This window comes from Apteryx mantelli, chromosome 16, assembly GCF_036417845.1.
Source record: "Apteryx mantelli isolate bAptMan1 chromosome 16, bAptMan1.hap1, whole genome shotgun sequence".
NCBI classification, from domain to species: domain Eukaryota; kingdom Metazoa; phylum Chordata; class Aves; order Apterygiformes; family Apterygidae; genus Apteryx; species Apteryx mantelli.
Window position 1 is genome coordinate 10,725,148 of NC_089993.1, and position 21,555 is coordinate 10,746,702.

The 21,555-nt window shown below is 39.9% G+C and overlaps 2 protein-coding genes across 4 annotated transcripts in view; both read left to right on the top strand.

Moving 5' to 3' along the window:
• The window catches only part of MPV17L (MPV17 mitochondrial inner membrane protein like), a 35,547-nt gene extending 29,472 nt beyond the window's left edge, over nucleotides 1-6,075 (top strand). For 2 of the 3 annotated variants that reach the window (XR_010885807.1, XR_010885809.1), the window contains 2 exons: nucleotides 1,758-1,815; nucleotides 1,908-1,944. Coding sequence is in view for 1 of the 3 variants with exons in the window: in XM_067306230.1 (XP_067162331.1) it covers nucleotides 5,841-5,845 (5 nt within the window). In the remaining 2 variants the exon portion in view is untranslated. Of the gene's footprint in view, nucleotides 1-1,757; nucleotides 1,816-1,907; nucleotides 1,945-5,840 lie in introns of those variants that run through there. The other variant, XM_067306230.1, reaches the window with a different exon arrangement.
• Nucleotides 1-21,555, top strand: part of BMERB1 (bMERB domain containing 1) — a 56,775-nt gene that overhangs the window by 12,373 nt on the left and 22,847 nt on the right. The window contains exon 2 of the mRNA XM_067306232.1: nucleotides 18,030-18,153. Coding sequence (XP_067162333.1) covers nucleotides 18,030-18,153 — 124 coding nt within the window. The remainder of the gene's footprint in view (nucleotides 1-18,029; nucleotides 18,154-21,555) is intronic.

A 21,555-nucleotide genomic window follows, 5' to 3' on the forward strand; every position in this document is an offset into this window, starting at 1 on the left:
CATTCTCTGAAGGACAAATTGCTGTTTAAAGTGCACAAGGTCATATTTTCAATTCATTAAATGATGGGAAAAGGTGAAAGGAATATGCAAAAACCAGTGGCAGCTACATTGTTGGCATCATGATTTATTTGAATGTAAAGCAGGTTTGCACCTCACACAGATTTATTCTGAAAAAGAGAATATTATTTTAAGAAGTTGACCCCCCACCCAGGTATAAAGGCGTTAAAGAACAGATACCAGGAACTAGGTACTTTAGGAACTAGGAACACTTGTCTCTTCTGTGCTAGCTTTAAGATAATCAAACAGATACTAGGAAATATAGCCCCTGTTCTCATGAATCTGGCCTCTAGAGATAGATAACTGATTCAGTTTGATTTCCGGATTTGTTTTTTCTGCCTTTCTGAGATACTGGAAGCCACTAGAGAGAGGACAAAGGGGCTGGTACTTCAAGTGGTATGAGAAGCACTGAGGTACCTGGCTGAGTGTCCTACTCGCATGCTGAGGAGTAAACTGATACTAAGGATTGGGATCAGGAGAGAATTATCCCCCAGGTCAGACTGGCAAGGCCCACTGGGATCTTTTGCCTTTGGCAGTCTGGACCATGATCCACTTCTTAGGGAGGACTTCTATGGGAGTTCACTGAATCTTGTCTAGCTATAACAGAGTGTAGGGGGTTGGTAATGCCCCGATCTCTCTTGCTCTTCTCCTGTGTTGCATTAAATGCAGCTTTGCTCTTTAAACTATTTACAGGACCTTGGAAGGTGTTTTGTGGTCTTTGATCCTTGTGGGCTATCCACCTATTGCCTGTGATTTTTGAAAAATGGAATCAGTGACCCGCATGGTCCCTTTTATTTCTGCATTCATAAAGAGATAAAGACAGAGATGTAACAGTGAGGCCAGGACTATGATTGGGGGAAGAGAGGAATATTAAGACCAAATCCAAAGCTTAGCTACATTTTATGGAATTATTTTTCTATACGAATATGGGTTTCTGATGAAGATGAGTGCCAGAGCTCTTGTACTGGCTCCAGCATCATTTTCCACTGCATTAAACTCTTGCCCTTAATACACAGACATGATGTGCTACAGTGAATGACTGGACTTAATTCCTGCACTCTTCTTAATTCCTCCTCTCCTTCCTGCAGTTTTCTTTGCCTCATTTCCTAGGTATGTTCATTCAAAGGAAACAACATGACTCAAAACACAGCACTCCTGCCATGCAAACTGCAGTGATTTGAGGACTGGACAGAGCACACCTAAAGCACTCAGAGCTTGAGTAATCCAAAGTGTGTCTGTTTAGCAGAGACATAATGCAAGGATGCCTAAACTTTGGGATAAATCCCAGTCAAAAGTAGAGAACATGTATGAGAGCTCTTTCAGCAGGAATCTTAGCCAGACAAAACACTTTTTAAAGCATCCTCCTAATTTATTTTGTTGCACTGATTTCATAATTGCTCATGTGGATCTTTTCCTCAGTAATTGATCAGAAATTCTGTTGTGTTTACCTTTCATGTAGAATAGTCTAGATATAAAATTCCTGAAGAAAATCATAACATTTTATTTAATTGTTTTTTAAATTGTGTGGCTAGTCAAAACACAGTAAATCTGGTGTAACTCTTTTCACTCTGGGAATATGTTACACCAGGGCATTTTAAGCAAGAAAAACCTGTCCCCTTCTGTGAGTCCTAGACATGTATAGGTATTTTAACCAAAGAAAACATTGTTCATGTAACACATTTTCATTCACTCTGCACAAGGGAGAAGAGGCATCGTTTCTTAGAAGTTATTTTTTCCCTTTCCTGCATTTATAACAAGGTGACTATCCACTGTCCTTCACAGGAGCAAGATCTATAAGAGCAGGAAACTGAACCTCTCCTCACAGAATATCCCTTTGATTATTCCCTCAGGCGTCCTCATCCTGTGGTGATAGAAAGGAAGAAATTCCCAGCTAGATACCATTTTAGATCGGCTGGAACAGATGATCATATTTCTCCTCCATTTCTAGATACTGGAAACTGCTCTTCTGCATATGGCTGGAAGAGTTTTCACAGAGACTGGATGTGAATGACATTTCTATAGGCAAAACCAGGGCATTATCAGACCCCAGCTAGTATAAGATGGGTGTTTGCTGGTGAGTCAAGTAAAGAAACAGGCAGCATGGGAGATGATCATCGTGAGCTGTATTTCTTCCTAACTGGATCGATATTGCAAATGAACTGAAAATTGTACAACTAGATGCAAATAAAATAGCGTGGAATGTTTACAGCAATACTTGGCTATTAGTTTATATCCCAGTTTGCACCAATAGAAATTAGATCAGAGATATTTCATTCAGAGGAAGGGTCAGTAAAAATTAGGCTCATCACCAAACTACTTATTCCTGGTGGTGATTAACCTTGCATAGTGATTCCTGAGGAAGTAAGTAAAAGATATGTATGCTTTTTCGCAAACAAATTCCCATTCAAAAATGAGAATACACACACACACACACACACACACACACACAATTTAAAATTGCAAACAAGGTAAATTCATTATTTAATGGTATAGAACTTACTTAAATCATACTTCTGTAAGATCTACTAATCTACTATTAGCAACATATATGAACAGTGGTCTGAAACAAATTATAGTGACCATGTTTTGCCTGTTCAGTCTGCCTGATAACACTTTCTGAATAGAGTCAATATTTTTTCTGTTGATTGTAAGAAGTTTTCATACAGCAACAGGGAAGATATAAACATCTAACGAAATAGGAAAATCTGATTGTAAAGCCAAAGAATTGGATAGGAAGACTACCTGAGGGGAAAGAGGAAGAAAAAAAGAAGCAATTTAGCATAATTCGTTTTTAAGAAAACAACAGATTTCATGCTGCTGGCATCCCAATATTTTAGTGAGTGACAAGCCTGTTTCCTGCTCTTCTTGAGCTTATGTTTAATTCATATATGGAATTTCCACCCTTAAGAAACACAGAAAGAGGAAGTTCTGATCATTTGTAGCCAGAAGAAACTGTTTCAAGGGTATGCCATTGCTTTTCAAATCAATAATTCGTTAACACTCTACTTATAAACTTCATTTGGAAGTTGTTCATATGCAGACATGACAGCAGTGGAAATTCAGTACCAGATGCAATACAATACTGCGAAAATTGCTTTGGAAACATTAAAAAAAAAAAAAAAAGTGAAATGTGACTAAAGACCATGGGATAACTTTGAGCTATTAGTGAGACCTTTGTCTTCTGGCTGTGCGTTGGTGTGCAGCACCTCCGAGTCTACGCTCCTCTCCATCCTCAAACCGCACAGTTGTCCCGCAGCAGGGCAGAGCCCAGCTTCAGTGCTCTGCAAGTCTCTGCTGTTCCCTTTTGGCAGGCTTTGGACCCCCTCTCTTTTAGTACATTGTGATCAGTTGTTTACCGTGACAGAAGAGCCTTCCTAAGATTACTTTATATTAACAGTTGGAACTTTTTTGGTGAAAAAGTGTTTCTGAAAACAGTTTACATGCTTTTTTATCTCATCTAAGGACTTGCCATCCTGCTATGACTTAATCTAGGAAGGATTAATGTCCTTAGATATCTTCCAATTCCTCTAAACAATTCATCCACTTCCCCCCCCCCCCAGCAGAATTATCTTTTTAAAAATCTTTGGCTATCCAAAGCCTTTTCCTACCTAAAAGTGTGCCTTAACAATTCTGACAAGTTTCTCTGAAAACAGGCCAATTTTCCAATGCTTTTTCCAGATAATGTTCTCTTATATTAAAACATACATTCATACAGTTGGTGCCCTGATAACCCAGTGAACGTATGGTACTCCTGTTGAAACTGTTTTGTAACACAGGTATATTGGCATGGGACCCCAGCTGCCTACATGGTGCAAGGTGACAGCATTCGAAAAATCTTTCCTGCTCTGAGAAGAACATTCTGAATAGCTGAATGCTATGATTCCCATATAATAAGTCTGTGTTATATTGTAGACCGTCCGCCTTAGAGAAGATTTTCTTAATTATATACCCAGCCTGGCAGTGTCCCATTTCAAATGCTGCCCAGAGGAAGTCTCAGTACCAAGGTATCATGTGACCTTATCCTCTCACACCAGGAAAGGTAAGAGAAGTCTCCCTGTTTTCCAAAAATGATCACTGAGTGGTGACAGAACTACTTTGTGCAAAGTCAAGGAAGCCAGCTTTCTTCTGAAGGAGGTCTTGGAAAAACAAGTAGTGTTTTAATCTGACTTCTCTAAGGCTGTGATATGTGTTATGGCTGTGTCTGTGATAAAGAACAGCTGTTTGTTCAAGAAAGTAAGAGGCTCCCTTTCCATCCCAAAGTTGCTCAAATCTTGGGTCTAAGCAGCTTACAAGTAAGGGGAACTAATTAGGGATGTATTTCTTCCCCAAGCAGGCAGATGGGGAAGGTTGGAGAATTGGTATACCTGTTACTCTGTCCCTGTTCTCCAGTAATTCACTGCGCACCTTCTCTTGAGCAAGGAGGGAGCAGAGAGCAACCTGAGGCCCAAAGCCCCTTGACTGATGCCTCTGTCAGTCTCCAGCTCGTTGGAAACCACCCCCCCCACCAAAACTGACTGTCATTCCTTACAAAATCCATGGCAGGCTGATGCAGGCTAGCCAGTACTAGTAATGACGTGTTTTTCACAAACAAATGAGCTGAATTGCTGGGGTCTCTGCAAGCAGCAGTTACTTAAGTGCTGAAACAACACCATGCAAGATCAGCCAGTTTGTCTCATCTGCAGAGACCCAGTATGTATGTATGTATGTATTTATCTGTGGGTAGGGAGAGGGAGAGAAGAGTAAGAAATTGGAAGAACAGAATATCAGGAGGAACCTCTGGTTTTAGGCGTACTGGGATATCGAGGGCACCCTTCCCTAAGGTTAGGTCAGTAGGAGAATTGCTGATACGAAAAATACCTTGGTACATCTCCTAGAAAGAGGAGGAAAAATGGCACTCATTTCAGCTATAGCATGACAAATTAGGTTGCTTAGTTTCAGACTGACATGTAATGTGGTCTGGGGGAAATTGCTTTCACACCTTATCTAAAGCCACCAGCCAAACGTGTGAAAAAACCTGTTCCCAGAGCATCTGGCAGCAAGGAACATGGTACTGATACCCAAGGAACAGGAGTTCATTTAGAATTGGAAATAACAGTAGGAAGTCTGAGAAATGTTCTTGCACAATTCAATTATAGTTCTCTTAAGTCTGTCATAGTTCTCTGCAGACTTCATTATATGGCCAGATCTTCTTTCAATCCCACTGAAAATCACTTAATCCTTCTTTGTACCCAACAGGAATGGCTGGATGAGATACCACAGGTTATTTTTCAAATGGGATGTACTGGTCTTGAATGGAGCCTGTGGCCCATTTCAGGCACTGGGGATATTGGAAACTGAAGTCCAAAATGGTCACAGAGATGACGATGCCCTTCTAATGTGCAGTAATTGCTCTGAAAAAATTCTCTCCTGAATATGAGCAAGTCCTGTTTCCACTGCCAATACCTCTGAGACACCAGCAAAGACACTGTGTTGGTAGATTTTAAAGTCTGATGTGTGACAGGAACTGTCCTGAGATTGATATTAAGCAGGCCAACCTGCCAAATTTAGAATTTGGGTATTTGAAGACTGTTTCAGTGCAGAGGTGCAATTTGTATTAAAACAGAGAATTCTGTTTCATCTGAGCAGAGAATCACAAGTGCATCCATGAATAATGTCTCTGGGGTTTCTTAATTCATTGAGACTTGAGTTTAAAAAAAGATTTTATAAAAAACAGTAATTCCAAGTTCCTCTTGCTGTTTTCATGATTCTGTTTTCTTCATTTTTATGCATTTGCCCTCTAACAGGCTGAAGAGATGTGCGCAACCTCGTTATCACTGACCATAATGGGAACTGGCTGGGGCATGCAAAGTGCCTAGGCAGAGTCCTGGAAGCGGCTTCAAAGCAGCAAGGGCGAACCCTGTAATTGGAATGTCAAAGCCTCTCAGGGTTTTCAAAACTCAATCTTTGAGTGTCATTATGGTAATTTATGTTACTGGACATGCTTGTACATACCCTGAATTTATTTACATCAGAAGCACTTCCTGCTAATTTCATTAACACTAAAAAATCCGTATTTTTGACTTACTAGTAAGGGACTATCAGATCAGGCCTGGGGCTGTTATTTGATTGTTTATGGAAAGACTTTCATAGGAAACTGTCTTATGTTTTCAAAAAAAATATTTAGTTTATATTAAATATTGAGTTCTGACTCCTTAGGCTGTGGGTGCTGAAATTCTGTTTTCTGATCTGTAAATATATTTTATATTAGCTTTTATACTGCTGCCTGAGGAAGTACTACTGAGGAAGAATCCTCTCTCTCCCCCTGAAATTGACTGTTTAGGGGAATATCCAGGGCATTGTGAATCCCAGATCAAAGACATGATATAGACTTGATATAAGACATGATCATGATACAAGATATGATATAGACATGATATAAGACCTAATCAAGACATGATATAAAAATAGAAGGATTCTCTGTGGTAGAAAAACTACATACAAATCATAATGTTGATGCTACAAAACATCACCAAATCATATACAGATTTACAGCTAGAAAGAAACGATTCTAGTTACAGATAATTAGATAGCAAATTGTCCTATTGTACTGAGACAACTCCCTGCATAAGCAAAAACCTTGAGATCCAGATGGAAGAAAATGAAAGCAGAGATGGTGCATTATCTTGAAGTGATAGTCTGATCATTTGACAGGATGGATCCTTATGACTTTATATATGGAGAAAGAGTCTGGAATCTTTGGGTGAGCAATATCTGGGTGCAGAGGACACCAGACCTCAAAAAGCTAAATTCTACCGCTGAACAAGTATCAGTGATACTGAGTGGAGCTGTTAGTTTATACTATCTGATGATCTAGTCCAGAAACTGTGGTTTACTCCAATTCTGAGACGCCAGTAGAAAAGGACATTGGGGACTGTATGCTTAGTAGAAAAAGGATCCTTTCTAAATCCAGATTCTCAGTTCATCAGACACACAGGCAAACCATTTTTCTGTAACTCTCAGTTTGGAAACAAAATCCACCTTGTGCTGCAGATTCTAAAGGTAAAATATAACTCTAGGCTTCCTGGCTGTAAATAAACCTTTCAAATGTCAGCTACGTGCCACAGTACCAGTGCTGCTAAATGGACAAGAGCTGGGGGCAAAATCCCCTGCAATGCACCAAGTGGCAAGGGCTGGCCTGAACCAAGAGGTGTGAATGGCAGCAAGCATTGCAGGTGCCACCTCTGCACCAGGCTGCGGCTTCTCCTGATTCCTGGCATCCGGCGTGGGGTGGCGGGAGTCAGCTGGTACTGCACAGGGAATACACAAGCTGCGCTGGGGGACCCACAGTGGAGGACTGGTGGGAAGGCTGAAGATCTGGCGTTCCCGATAAAGGATGTTGTGATGTCTGCACACAGATAGCATGAAACAAGAGGTCTGAAATGCAGACCTGCTCCATTCATTTTGTCTCACATTCTCACTCTGAAATCAAATGGGTAATAAGAACTTCATAACAACAAAAAACACTGTCACACCTTCTTGAATAGCAATCTGTTGTAACCCACAACTTCACCATCCCTCCTGGTTTCCATATTGATCGTTTTACAGTTTAGAAGTTTTAAACAATGTGCTCATTTTGTACACATCCTCATACACCACCTCTCCTAGGAATGCAAAGCGTGGTCAAATTCATCTCCCCTAGTTCCTGAGTCCACCCTCTTGCAGCTGCAGATAATCATACAATACCTGTGCTTATTCCCAGGCTGTGTTTGCTTTTTTCCCCACAAAGTGAGGCTGGACCCTTAAATGACCCATATGCTCTGATCTTAGTATAATACACCTTGGGTTCCCTTCCTCCATTATTCTGCTTGAAAGACTGTTTCAGAATGTCATTGCTTTGGATAATTACCAATTTCCCAGTTACATTTATTCTTTAGCTCTACTTAATCTTGTGCCAGCCATTATCATTTAAAATAAATAATCATTCCCCTGTCCTTGATCCTTTCCTCTTAACTACCAAAACCCCCATCATCACAAGTAGACCAGTTCCACAATGCTGAAAGCATCAAAAATCAGGAGAATTCTGAAAACTGGAAGCTTAAGTGCAAGATAGACCAAATGGAATTTATCATCCAAATACAGGATGGCAGTATAGATTTTTAGATACATTAAGGATGAGCATGAATGGTACATGTATCACATTATGTCCTATGTGTCACATTAGATTTCTACAAGAACCAGGAGACTGCTGCAGATTCACAGGATCTTCATCATTAGAGAAGGATGAACAGCTACTGAGAAATGAGCTGTTTTTTCAGGCTATCATTACAAGCTAGAATGAAGTCTTCTACGCACAATGCATAAGTTCTTAGATGAGGGAGGTCTTTTTCCTGGGGGGACTGTAACATTAAAGGATTGCCTAATTACCCACTTAGGAAATTGGAATTGTCATAAATTGACAGAACACAAAGCCAAGAATAATTGCTGCTTATAAATTTCTCAGGATAACAAACAAGACAATTTAATTGATATTTTTTCAAGAGACAAAAATCTTTGTAGATCTTATTTTTATGGAAATGTGTTGATATATATCTTTATATATGGAACAAGGGCAAAAATGGCCCCTAAAATAGTAAGTTGGAACTATCCATCATTTAACCATAAAACCTCCAGTCAGCAAAGTATTGAAGACCATCCTTAAATAGCAATCACTTTTACTGCATGAATGTCTATTTCTGTTTGGAAATATGGAGTTAAATTAGAAAACTCAAAGCAGAATCTATTTCAGTTTCAGATTTTAAACTAGCCTTTCTTCACTGCAGTGCTACAATGATCTATAAAAAAACTACAACATAAAAGATGCAAAGCAACAAAGAATCTCATTTGGGCACTGAGCAGGTACAAGCACTTTCTTACAGCAGACTTGAAAGGAGACATCATGTGCAAGACTGAGTATGATACCATAGAAACCAAAAGGACTTTGAGAGTTAGAGGAAGGAGTTAATATTCAACACTGTGAATCTGGCATTTGTATTTCAAGAGAAATCTCAGTGAGACTACAGTATACAAAAGCCTGAAATGGAAGAGAATAGACTGCTGCCAATAGGCTTTTTGCAAAGGTAAATAGTGAAAAAATAAAAGGGCAAAGATTTAAGATAAGAACAAGAAAGTACAGGATAAGCAACTCAGAGAATCTTTTTATATAAGAGGCTCTTAGATATGGAACAGAGAGGGCAGCGATTCTGGAAGTGCAGTGGGCAATTGCACACTGTTTTTTTATTTTCTCTGCTTATCTGATTTTAAAATTGGGTCATATTCTAGAGTGTGAGACATTATTTTTGAAGTGGAAATCTCGGGTTATATATGACTAGACTGTAAATCTAACCATGATGATTAAAAAAATAGGCATTAATGGTCTGTACAAAATAAATCCGAATTTTATAATTATGCTATTTCACTCAGACCTCAACTAACTCTGAACAGAGCCATCTCCAGTCATGTCAGATGAATTTAGTATGTCTTGGAAGGAAATAATATGGCAGACAGAATGACCTCTGGTGGTTTTTAGTAATAGTTTTTTCTGGTCACCACTTGGTGGTTTAGAGCATCACCAAAATCCTATTGCATTCAACAAAAAGATGAATGCCACTTTTGTCCTGCCATTTTGCTTTTTTTCTGGGATTCGTTTTTCTCTCACCTTTTTCCAAGTGCTAGCATATCACATCCCAGCTCCACACAATTCATCAGTTCGCTAGTCAGTTTTAGACACAGAATACCAACAGATTTCTGAAAAGCCAAGTCTGAACTTCCAAGACTTTTTCAAGCTTATTCTTCTCCTTCAAAGGCAAAAAAATAGCTGCATGCCTGAAAGGACAAGTTAAATATGACACATGCAAAAAGAGAAAAAAATAGGCGGAAGTGAAAGACTCCCATTGACTTCAGTGAGCCTTGGATTAGGAGCAGGGATCTGCAGAGCTAATCAGCTCCACAAGATGAATTCACACTTTCCTAGCTCCTTGACCCAGCTACTCTTTTCCCTACAGACTTTATATGGTGTAGGGCTTACTGCTAAGATTGCTGCATAGAAGAAACCCCCTTTTTTTTTTTTAAATCATTTTAGAGTTATTTACACATGCTTAGTGAATGCTGATCAGAGTATTCAAAGATGACACAAATACATATAAATTGTAACAGATTCAAGCCATGCATAAAACTGTACATACTCATTATAAGTCATAGTAGCCTATTATTAGAGAACAGGAAGGAGTAATTTCATATATTAAGGAAACAGATTATCTCTGATATTCAATGTTTAATACCAAACAAGACTGAGAGGCAGTCAAATACTGAATGAGAAGAGGCAGATGAATAGAGCAAAAGAACTAATCATATTGTCCACATATGACTTCTTCCAAAAGTTGCAGTATTTAATTCAGCAAAATTTCAAAACAAAAACCTTCCAAAATTGGCAAGTCTTTAGTGTATCATGTCTTTTTAGATTTCTCAGGCCTTTCTTTGTCTTTACTAATGTTGTTAACATGTCGACAATCACAGGATTTTCTTGTTGATTACAAAAATTCTGTTTCCATAAGCAAAAGCAGCTATCATCCTAAGGGGCAATAGTGATTTTTTTATTATTCTCTCTAGTAGCAAAAAATATTTTCACTGCAGCTGATGCTATAGCAGTGCTTTTCCTAGGGATTCTAACCATTACTATGAAAGCAAGATTTCCTTTCCTCCCACATATGGCAAGTTTAAATGTGTGATAATTCATTTTGATCCTCTCAGAGACGTCTTGTGTATCTCTACATGTTGTAACACAGGCTCTCTCTACAGACTTCAGTATTTCTGATCTCTTGAATGAGGAGTTGCTGAATGGACTGACCCCAAAGCAGTGCACTGGAGAGCTGAGTTGGCCACTACTCAATATTTCAGTTTAAGAGGAAATATAGATGCACCCCAATTCCCCACAAATGAGAAGTTCCCCCATCTTCTTGTTTTTCTCCTTCCCCAAATGACTGTTCTGAAGCAGGTATATGTGGTGACTGTGACACTCCCTGAGATCCTGGCATTTAATCAGCTTTCAGTTTGCAGTTCTGGCTCCCTCCCTAGGTTCCCTAGGGCTGCCAGATTTCACAGCTGCCTGTTGTGAAGCCAAGTTGAAAGGGGAATCAACCAGCCCAGAATTCTGCCCTGAGACATGGAGCATGTGAAAAAGCAGCATTAGGATTTCTAGGTGCCCTGCTGTCTGGCAGAGATACTGGCAGCTCTGATGCCCTGAGCTAAGCCAGTATTTCAGGGCTCCAGGATTACCTCCTGTGCACCTGGGAGCTGCACTGCAGTTGAAACTTCTGCTTTCAGGGCTTTCTGGTTCTGCAGCAGAGAATTCAACAGCTCCAGACCTGCAAGGCTCCTCTGGATCCCCATGCACTCTGACAGGAAACCAGGCCCTTTCCACAGACAGGGTTCCCTTTGACTTAACATTAAGAACAAAGCAGAGAACTAAAAATCTTTGGCTTCCAGCCAGAAGCAAAATTTAACTCTATGTCATCTTTAGTATTTGGTGCTATTGATGCAGTCGAAGTAAAGTGACTCTGAGAGCACACAGGCATATGTAACAGCAGTAGAACATTAGTCTTTTGTTCCTCTAGTAGCAGCCTCTGCACACTACTGGCATCTTTAGAGATTACATTTTTTCCAATGTTAAAACTCATCAGGTATGTGCACTCCTGTTGCCCCGCTGTAGCCTATTAGCTGGTTACTAAGGTCTGATACAACCAGCAGCATAGTTACAACTTTTACTAAATTGGCTGTCCACAATAGTCTGTTTTCAGTGCAAGAGATTAAACAGGAGGACCAACTGACAAGCAGAGGGAAGAGACTGCCTTGAAGGAGATGAGGAGAATGAAGCCTTTTCTAGACTAAAGCACTGAAATGAAGTATGGACTGTACTCTGCAGGATGGAGACTGATTCTTGGGATGTGTGTACAGAGCTAGACCAGTGGGGCCTATATCTCAGAGGCATTGGGACTTACAGGCATTATAACAGTCCTCGTAACATTGTTCATGGAAGGAGAGAATGTGAAGCACAGCATTTTTGTAATGCACATAGAAGCAGGTACTATGGCTGTGCACTGCTATCTGAGACAGATATGCAGTGATCTGGCACAGGTTGCCATAGTCTATATTTATATATGCAGATTCTTTTGGAATTTCTCCAGAAATCATCAAAAGTAGGAAGTGGAAAACCCTGGTGAAGTGAGTCTCTGTCCAAGGTTTGCTGCAGTCATGAGGAGTACTTCCACTGATGGGCAAAGGTGGAAGATCAGTGCTGGATGCAGCAAGGACAGGCTGCCCCAAAAGGGTAGATGAGCCCAGTGATGTGAGTCACAGCGAGGCAGGCAGGGGCAGTGTCCTCCCCAGCAAGGGCGCAGTCCCACGCTACCTGAACAAGGCGAGCAGAGCAGGTCTGGTGACAATAACCAGGGTCAGCCACAGTCCAGATCTCCAGGCAAGTCCCTACTGACAAGGCAGGTCCAAGGTCATGTGGGAGCAAGTCCAGGTCCCTAGGCAGGGGACCAACGGTGAGAGTCTCAGCTTGAAATCTGCTCCTGAGCAAAGGGCCAGGGAGCCTCTGCTGAGGCTTCTCAAGGCTGGACATCTGCACTGTGTCTAAACTGAACCCGAGCCCAGGCAGCCAGACCTCCAGGAGTGGGGCAATGTGCTCAGGGCCCTGACAGTCAGGTCCCTTCCACACTGCTACTATCCTGTGTCATCCTCCCCCTTTCCCCAGTCCCCCTGTTTTAGATTGCACAACATTGCCTGCCTCTTAGGGAAGCCAGAAACAAAATATACTGCAGCTGTTTGAATTGTATTTAGCTATTAGCTATATTTTTATGGTAATTTCTGCATAAAACATCAAATAAATACCATTCCACAGACGTGCCAAATTTAATCATTGTTAGGATTCATAGTTACAGAATGCTGCAGCAGGCTAGATTGGGAATAAGCAATTAGATATATTTTTCTCTGCATAGGTTAATTATTTGCCACCCCATCCTGCTCTGGACAGGTTAAAACAAAGGGAAAAAACCCAAACCATTGTATGGGAACCTTTGAATGCATTTCAGAGACCAGTAAAAGGTGTGCAGTGCCTGGCTACAAGGCTACTTGTTCATGCCTCCAGGTGACAAGCTAGTGAGTAACTAAATGAATCATTTAATTCTTTCACATGAACATTTTTTATCTGGAATATTCTTCATGGTATCAGTTTTTCTACATCATGCAACTATTGCAGCTTCCACCAAGTATGCTGTTTTTAAGTTGCACCATCTTGTTCTCTTTTCATCTATCTGTAACCTGTGCCTCCTGCTAACTTCTGCTTTGGTTCATCAACTGAGAGTGATCTTGACAGTCCTGGTATTGGCACCTGAAGCAGCATTAAGAGTGTACCTGCTGCACTGTGAAAAGGACCGGTTTAAGAATGACTCAATTCTTGAGAAAGCCCCAAAAGTGCTGACCCAAATTTGAAACAAAACTTAGCCTAAGTATATTTTAACAGGGATTATCTTATTATTGGACAATCTAAGGGTGTGGAAATAGGCCTCAAATTGCTCAGTTTAAATCCAGTGCACAACAGCAGTGACTTAAAATAATTTTCATCTGAAGCACTGTAATTTGGGTGGGCTGAGTAGCTGGGTTGTTACTGACTGATGTCCAGCAACCAGCAATTGTAAGAGAAAGCATGCAACAGATCTGAATGGGAATCCTTTCAAGAGTGTTCAGCTGCTGTGGATTGACAGCAACAAGTATTTTTGCTGATAATTACTTTTTCCTCATAGCTTTCCTTACCATTTTGTCTGAAACTATTGACACCAGGTGCTGTGCATTCTCCCACTTCTCATTCCATCACTTCAGGCTTCTTTTAAAGTTTTCTTTGTACTTATTGACTTAATAGGCTTTTTCTTCTGTTTTCATCACAGTTGGCAAATGTTCCATTTATGGCTGCCATAGTGAGGAGGAAATGTGATCATTAAGTTAATACCCAGTTTAACTATACCAGTCTGCATTTAAATGAAGGAAAAATATGCAAAGATAGGTTCAGTTTTACCTCTTCAGTCCCTCACATTACATATAATAGCCTGATAATTTTATTTCTATATACTAATTATCTTGTTAATATTTTTGTGCATACAGTAATAATATTTCACTTGTTTCTTTGTCACTGAAAGTTATTCTGATGATTGTAAAGCAGACAAAATAGTTTTGTTCTGTCACTAGCTATGACTAATCTCAGTGTTTCTCCACTTTTGCTTTATAAATTTTGGCTCATTTCCAGAAACAGAGCTTTGATTTCTGTGATAACAATATATGCTAAAAAATATTGACTAATGCATGCCTGCTCTCACACACACATGCAATAGCAGTAGCATTTCACATTTGCTTTGAATAAAATGAAGTATTTCTTCTTTCTGTTATGAAAAGGCAAGAGATCTGTGTGTGAAGCTGTTCAGAATCTATGTCTCAAAGCAATAAAGGTATCATTCATCACTGGGACAGAGCTAGAGCTTTACTCAAAGGCTTAATAATGTTAACATGTTTCTTTCCTGAGTGTTTTACATCCCAGGAGCTCAAAGCATTTTATGAACAATAATTAATTATCCTTCAGGATGCTGCTGCCAGGTAGGCTGAACAGTTAACCACAATATTAGAGGAGAAAATCAGACACAAACAGGTTGCTGATCTGAAAGGAACACAATGGTGAAGGCCTGAGCTTGGAATCCTGACCTGTGGCTTCTTCAGAGGCTCCTGTTTCCAGAGTGTCCTCCTACTTGTGCTCTACTAAGTCAGAATTTCCAGGATACACTGTGTTATAGCTGTGCCCTTTCTGTCATAGCATGCTTTATGAATGCATACTCTTCAGAGAAAAGAGGCCAAAGTGGGTGGCATACTGCAACTGTTTTGGGTTTATGTGACCTAAGGATTCACCAGTTGGCAGCTGTTAAAGGAGCTCACTCAGTCTTACTTGTTAGGAAGGGAGGTTTAGAAAAGCTGGAGATTTGATGCAAAATTATTTAGTTCCTTAAAAGTGTACAAGTGAACATGCATAAAATATGGACTATATCCTTCAGTCCCTTCTCCTTGGAAGACCATGCCTGCTCATCTAGAGTTGCCCCTTAATCTCTTCTAACACCACAGAATCCCCATACTCAGTTCTCTGTGTCCTCACCTCCAGATTTCTTCCCATGTCAGCTGCCACTGTCTGGTTCTTCCTCTCAAAGTTGCATTAATCCAGCTCTTCCCAATCCTCCTTCCAGTTTGAGATCTCTGTGATGATATCTCCTTACAACATGGTCACAGCACACATACTGCTATAGAGATAAACTAAACCACTTCTTATATCTCTCTATTACTCTAGCTGCATCTCTAGGGTCGCAGACAAGTTGGGAACTAAGATCTGATGCTTTCTATATTTATTTCCTTCCAGTTTCAACCCTGTGGTGCTTTGCTTACATTTTTTGATTCTTTTGAAATCATTGCATAATTTTAGATAGCTTTCTAAAATATTTTCTGTGGTTCAAACACATGTTGAGTGGGATGTGAAGGAGAATCTTTGAATGTTCTGCAAGAGGTCAGGCCACACACTACTTGCCGCAGTAATTCTTGTGTTGACTCTAAGCCTCTACTCAGGGCATAAGGCTTGTTCATGATTCCCCTCCTGAACTGTTGAAATCACAATATGATAGCTGAGCTGTTACCCCAGGGTAACACTAGGGCATTTACAGCTACAACTGCAGAGTGGAAGATAGTCATATTTTTTTTCTTCTGTTTTCTGAGCTCTTGAGAGCTAATTTTAAAATGTCTGTGTGTGTATATATGTGTATATGTGTAAAAAATACACAGATATATGTATTCATGCCTTTTCTAATTACTAGTATTATTGGCTTTAATTCATGGTAACATCAAAATAACTTTGTCTCCTGCTTAATATGTTTGGAAAATAAATTTGCATCAAAGCCAATTTTGCAGTAAGCAGTTAAAACAGCTCCACAGCTGCCAAAAAGCTACAAGAGGCAAAATTCTACCAACTGAATCTTTGTTCTAGTTTCTTTTGACGGATGTCTGATGTAACTTCCAGTGACTATTGTATTATAATTTTGCCTATGTGTTAGCAGTAGCACAACATGTAAAGTACTCTGCTACTAAGTTCAAGACTTCACTATGGTTCTTCACTCCCAAATGTAGAAGAGTGTGGGAGAGGGTCGGATATAATCCCTAGGGCATTTTTGTTAGGGCTGAGCCCTCCTGAAATGGATCTAGAGTTTCCAAGAATTTTAGCTTCTATTTCAACATCTAAGTTAATGTCTGGGTTTTTCAAAAGACTCAAGAGCTTCATAGTGGAGCTAACCATAGACAACAGAGCTGAAACAACACTTCTTAGGACACCTAGGCTATATGCCAACTAACTATACCCCAAATAATACAATGATTTCTCATCAGAAGATCTACTTTCTACAGAAGCAGCACCGGTGTTCAGACACAAAAGATATAGTCTTACTTTATCAATCAGTTTTGCAGTCTGAGTTTTTAAAATAACACTGAGAAATGGCTATTCACAAATGAAAGATATCTAAATCTGTGCTACTTTTTGCTCATGTTTCTGTTCTCTTAAAATAATTAGTGATTTTTAATATTTTCCCACTTCTTTCATTAGGAACTGAAGCCAGAAATAGCAGAAAATACTAGCCAGGATGACTTTTTTCCTAAGATTAGGGCCAAATTTATTTTCTTTACATCTTCTAATATTTCTTTAATTTGCTTCCATTTTGGGAGAGCAGATCTCTGAACTAAGCTCACACGGGGGCTGTGTCTGTTGGGATTTTGTGGTTTCATTCCTATTCCAAGTTTGTCAGAAATTCTTCTCAGCTGTTTGTGCCTAGTCTTTCATGAGGAACTTCAGAGTTTGTCTCCTCATAACTAATTGAACAGCTTTTTTTGGTGCTTTTTGTTTCCTGTCTCCTGCACAGTCATGGCTGCTACATTTTGACCTCTCTATTTTCTTCTTTCAAACCAACACCACTGAAGCAGGCCTGCTTTCAGGGGTACGGCTGCATTCAGGTGCCAAAACATGGAGGCACTCTACTCATTAGTTTCTTTGAAAACCTTGGCTGAAATGAAGGCCAAGTATGATGACACCTTGGAACAGAGTTTTCCAGAGGCCAAATTGCTCCTTCCCAAATGCACCTTCTATAGATTGCTTCCTTCTACTTTCTATGAGCTGGTAACCCTATTTCTCTCTGGATCGGAAGAGGTAACATGTCAATTTTAGAGAAATAATCATAAAAGAACCCTGGCACTACCAGTTGCCAAGTAATCCTACAAAGTGGCGTTTTTCTCCTCAACTGTTTTTAATGCCCTCATGAGAAACACTCAGCCCCTCAAAGGATTAGGCCCTGCATCATTTCTAGCCACATCTTTGGCTCTTCTCTAGTGGATCTGGGCTGTTGTTCATGCTGCGATGGTGGAATGGTGTAAAGAGTAATAAAAAATAAAGATGGAAAACCCTCATCAATTTACATTGCCTGCACTTGGGCCAAAACAGGACTCTGAAGAGTATCAAATAGCTGTTTCGGGTGAGTTTTGTAGCAATTCTATGGCTATTCTGTCAAAGTTCATAGTGTTACAAATTAAGGAACAGTAGCTATAGTTATGCACTGGGTTACTCTGCATTAGGATTCCTTAGAAATATGATAGATTCTGACTGAAATGAATGTCATCTTAGGGATTGTTTTATTTTGAAATGGCTAGAAAACATTGAAAGTAATGAGCAAAAACAATAAAGAAACCAGTCAATGTAACATTCAGCTAGAATATTCTCCAATACTTGCATTAATTACCCCATAGCCAGATAGCTCTGTGATTAAATTTGCATTCCTAAAAAGCCCTGTTAAGACAGTTTGACTAGCTTCATTCATTTTCTTTTTCTTTACACACAGATCAACTTGACATCATTTCAATGGCTGAAACAACAATGATGCCTGAGGAAATTGAACTAGAGATGGCAAAGATCCAGAGACTTCGGGAAGTCTTAGTCAGAAGAGAATCAGAACTCAGGTTTATGTAAGTATCAATTCTTCTGGGAAAACGCTATGCAAAATTAATCAAAATAGGAAAGAATGCTATTTAGAAGACTTTTATCTGCTTGACATTTTAAAGAGAAGAAAGATAAAGAGCATCTCAGTCAGGTGAATGCTTGCAAAATGCCACTGGGAAATGATTTCTGAGGTTGCAAGGGAAATTACATTTTTTATGCTGCATGATTTGCAGAAGATATAAAAGGGATCTATTACTTAAAAAAGGAAACTTTAGCAAAGTATCTGTCTACAGAGAACATTTTTATACCTGAGCTCAGTCCTTTGTGGGAAGGATATTTGTCTGAAGAAAGTATCAACAGGTAGGAGATTTAAAGCTTCCACAGTCTAACCTATTTTGGGCTTTATCCCTTACTTCATTAGTGGTCTTAGTTCGTGTCACAAGAGATTACACTCTGTTCTGAACTAATAGCAGCCAAGATCTGACATTTATTAAATGGAAGCCATTAGCTTATGAGCACAAAACACATTTTGATGCATCAAATTAAATAGCAGTAATACAAGAGAGATTTTCAAAACCACCAAAGAGGTCAAGCATAGGTGCCCCACTGAAGGTTAATGAATCCATTTATGATGATGAAATCAGAGTTTGTATTCCTAAACTGCTGAATTTAGATGATTAGGGCTTATTAAGAGGGAATATAATATTCTGAAGTCTCATCTGCGTATGAATACCTGAGGTCAGAAACTAACACTGACAGGCTAAGAACCTCAGTAGGTCTAAACCCTGATGAACCCCGACCCTTGGCTTTAATGAAGCTACAGTAGCTTACCCTGCCTGAAAAACTCTTTGCTCTCTTCTCCCTTTGAAATATAAAGATAGCACTGGTACATTAACTCTTACTCCTGGGTGCTCATTTCAGTGCTCTGACTTACTTGTACTGCCAAAAATTGCAAGCCTCACCCTCAAGCAGCACAGACATCTGTCTGTGAATATTACTACAGAAGACTTCAGCCCAGAGCATATAAAGTCACTGCTTATAGACCTTTGGAAATAAGGTCTGGCAACAGTTATACTGACATTTAAAAATAATGCTGGAGTGGTACAAATAAAGTAAACATGAATGGTTTTGTCATACCTGCTTCTGGTAATCAAATAGGTACTTGGCTATTGGCTTGTACATAGACTTAATTGGGGAAAAAGCCTTGCTTCCCTTGACATTTTCTATATCAAAGCACAGAGATAGAAATAAACTGTCCCAGTGAATGAGAGCCATGGCAGACATCTGCTTGTCATGCTTTTGCGCACTTTTCACTTGCTCTGTTTCTTCTTTTAATTTCCCCCGTGCTCACACTAATCACAGCCTGCCTCACAAGGCAGTGAGGAATAGAGCACAAAGGAGCCTGGTTATTGAAAAGGGAATATACCTAACATTCATACTGTGCACGATGTTCTTCCTTCATTAGCCACCATCCAAACACACTCTACCTAGAGCTCCCGAAGAGCACTTGCCAAGAGCAAGCTGAGGGAGGAAAGCCCTTCTGAGCACCTGTACCGAAGTTTCCACTCAGGTTGGCTTCTGGTATAAGCAAAATAGGCAGGTGACAAAGGCAAAACCAGCCAGAGATGGCCCCACTGCTTTGTTTGCCTATGGAAAGCCAAGCTAGTTGCTGATGCCACTGCCTTCAGCAGGAGGTGCTAAGGCTTGTGCTGCAGCCACAGGCCCTCCAATTCCTTCAGCAGCCACAGGCTGGCAAGACCACTTTTCTGGGATATTCATGCAGCTTTCTAGCCCAGCTTCTCCCTTCTCTGTGGTGGAATACCCTGACTCTGCTTGCTAATCCTTGAGGCAGTAAAATTCAGTTTGTTGATACCACTGGTGAGCCAGCTTCTGCCTTTGCACTGGTACTCTACTTGCAACCCCAAAATCATTGATCATGATTTTTAAAGCCCCATGTGGGCATCCTGTCTTTTCAAGCTGATTTACGATAGGCTTGTTCTTCATACTGGCTCATCAAATTTGAAAGAGAAAGCAGTCTCTCACACAAAGGCCTCCAGAATCAGAAAGCACTTCCCTTTATAGCCTTTAAGAGTACAAAAAATTGTCTATTTGACTTTGTCTCATTTAAAAAAATGTTTTTACATTTTATTCCTGACAAGCGAGTAGGATGTTGCTAGTGATCCCCAAATGCTACAGCTGCAGCCGTTCTTTACTGCCTTTCATTCTGGATAGTTTACACTATCTGTCAGAGGGGCTTGGTTGCATTTATCTTTTAACCAAGTGCCAAATTTTAATCTCTTGCTGAGATTAAAGGCACAATGTACTGTGGAAGATTTTATATGTGGTCATATTTATTTCTTCCAATTGTTTTCTGAAGTAGAGGATTGCCAGGGTCCCAAGACCAGAAGTCTGTATGTAGATTATGCATTTTAGTGATTGCTTTCTCCTGCCAGAATTAGAATCACCTACAAATGACATATACAACCAATTGCACGAACCTGAGCTGCCTCAGAAAGGTTTAAGGCTGACTTGACTTTGACAATGTGGCTGCTATCTAGCAGTACTACAGCTGTGCTCAGACCACTGACTTTTCAATACCAGCTTTAATGAAAACCAGATCTCTTTAGTTCTGTAGCTGCTTTAGCCTTTCATTCTATGATATCAAAGGAATAAAATATGCATACAGTAATGGAGCAAAAGTGTGAGGTATGTTTGTATTCCCTTTCTCCCTCTGATGATGTTAGCACCAGAATAGAAATTCTCTTGATTTAAACTGTGGGTTGTTTTAGTTCTTATAAAAACATGAACAAAATGATGAACTAATTCCATATCACTCACACATTCAGACACAGATTGCAGCATCTCTAGCTACTTTTTCTTTAAATAATGGTCCATTCTTCTCACTGACTGTCTGTATTACTAATTTTTTGTATTCAAATACAGTCAGATCCTAAAGCTAGGACATGGCATCAGTGATATTGCAGTTGTGCTTTAAAAAAAAAAAAAAGGGAAATAATCTGGAGGGCTTGTACTCTGAGTGTATCACCAGCCCTAATGGTGTCAGTGGCTCCCTCCTGCTAGAGGCATACAGCCTGTCAGCTTCGCTGTACTTTATCAGTGTTCACACTCACAAATGAGAAAAAACAGTCCAAGCCAGACCTGCTGCTGATGGAAATCAGAGCAAGCTCTACCCCTGTCAGAGCTGTGCAGGTTTAATGCATGGAAGGAATTTCCTCCAACACTGCTAACTGAAATTACTGCTTTCCTTAAAGAAAGTGCACAAAGAAGACTAAGATGGGACAATAATAAACTCACTGTCACTGAGGTTTGAAACAGTTCTGCGACAGCATGTGTTGTCTTTAACTGTTACGTCAAGATTTTGCCCAAGTTAATGCAATAGCCATAAAATAAGGACATTTGGCAAAGAA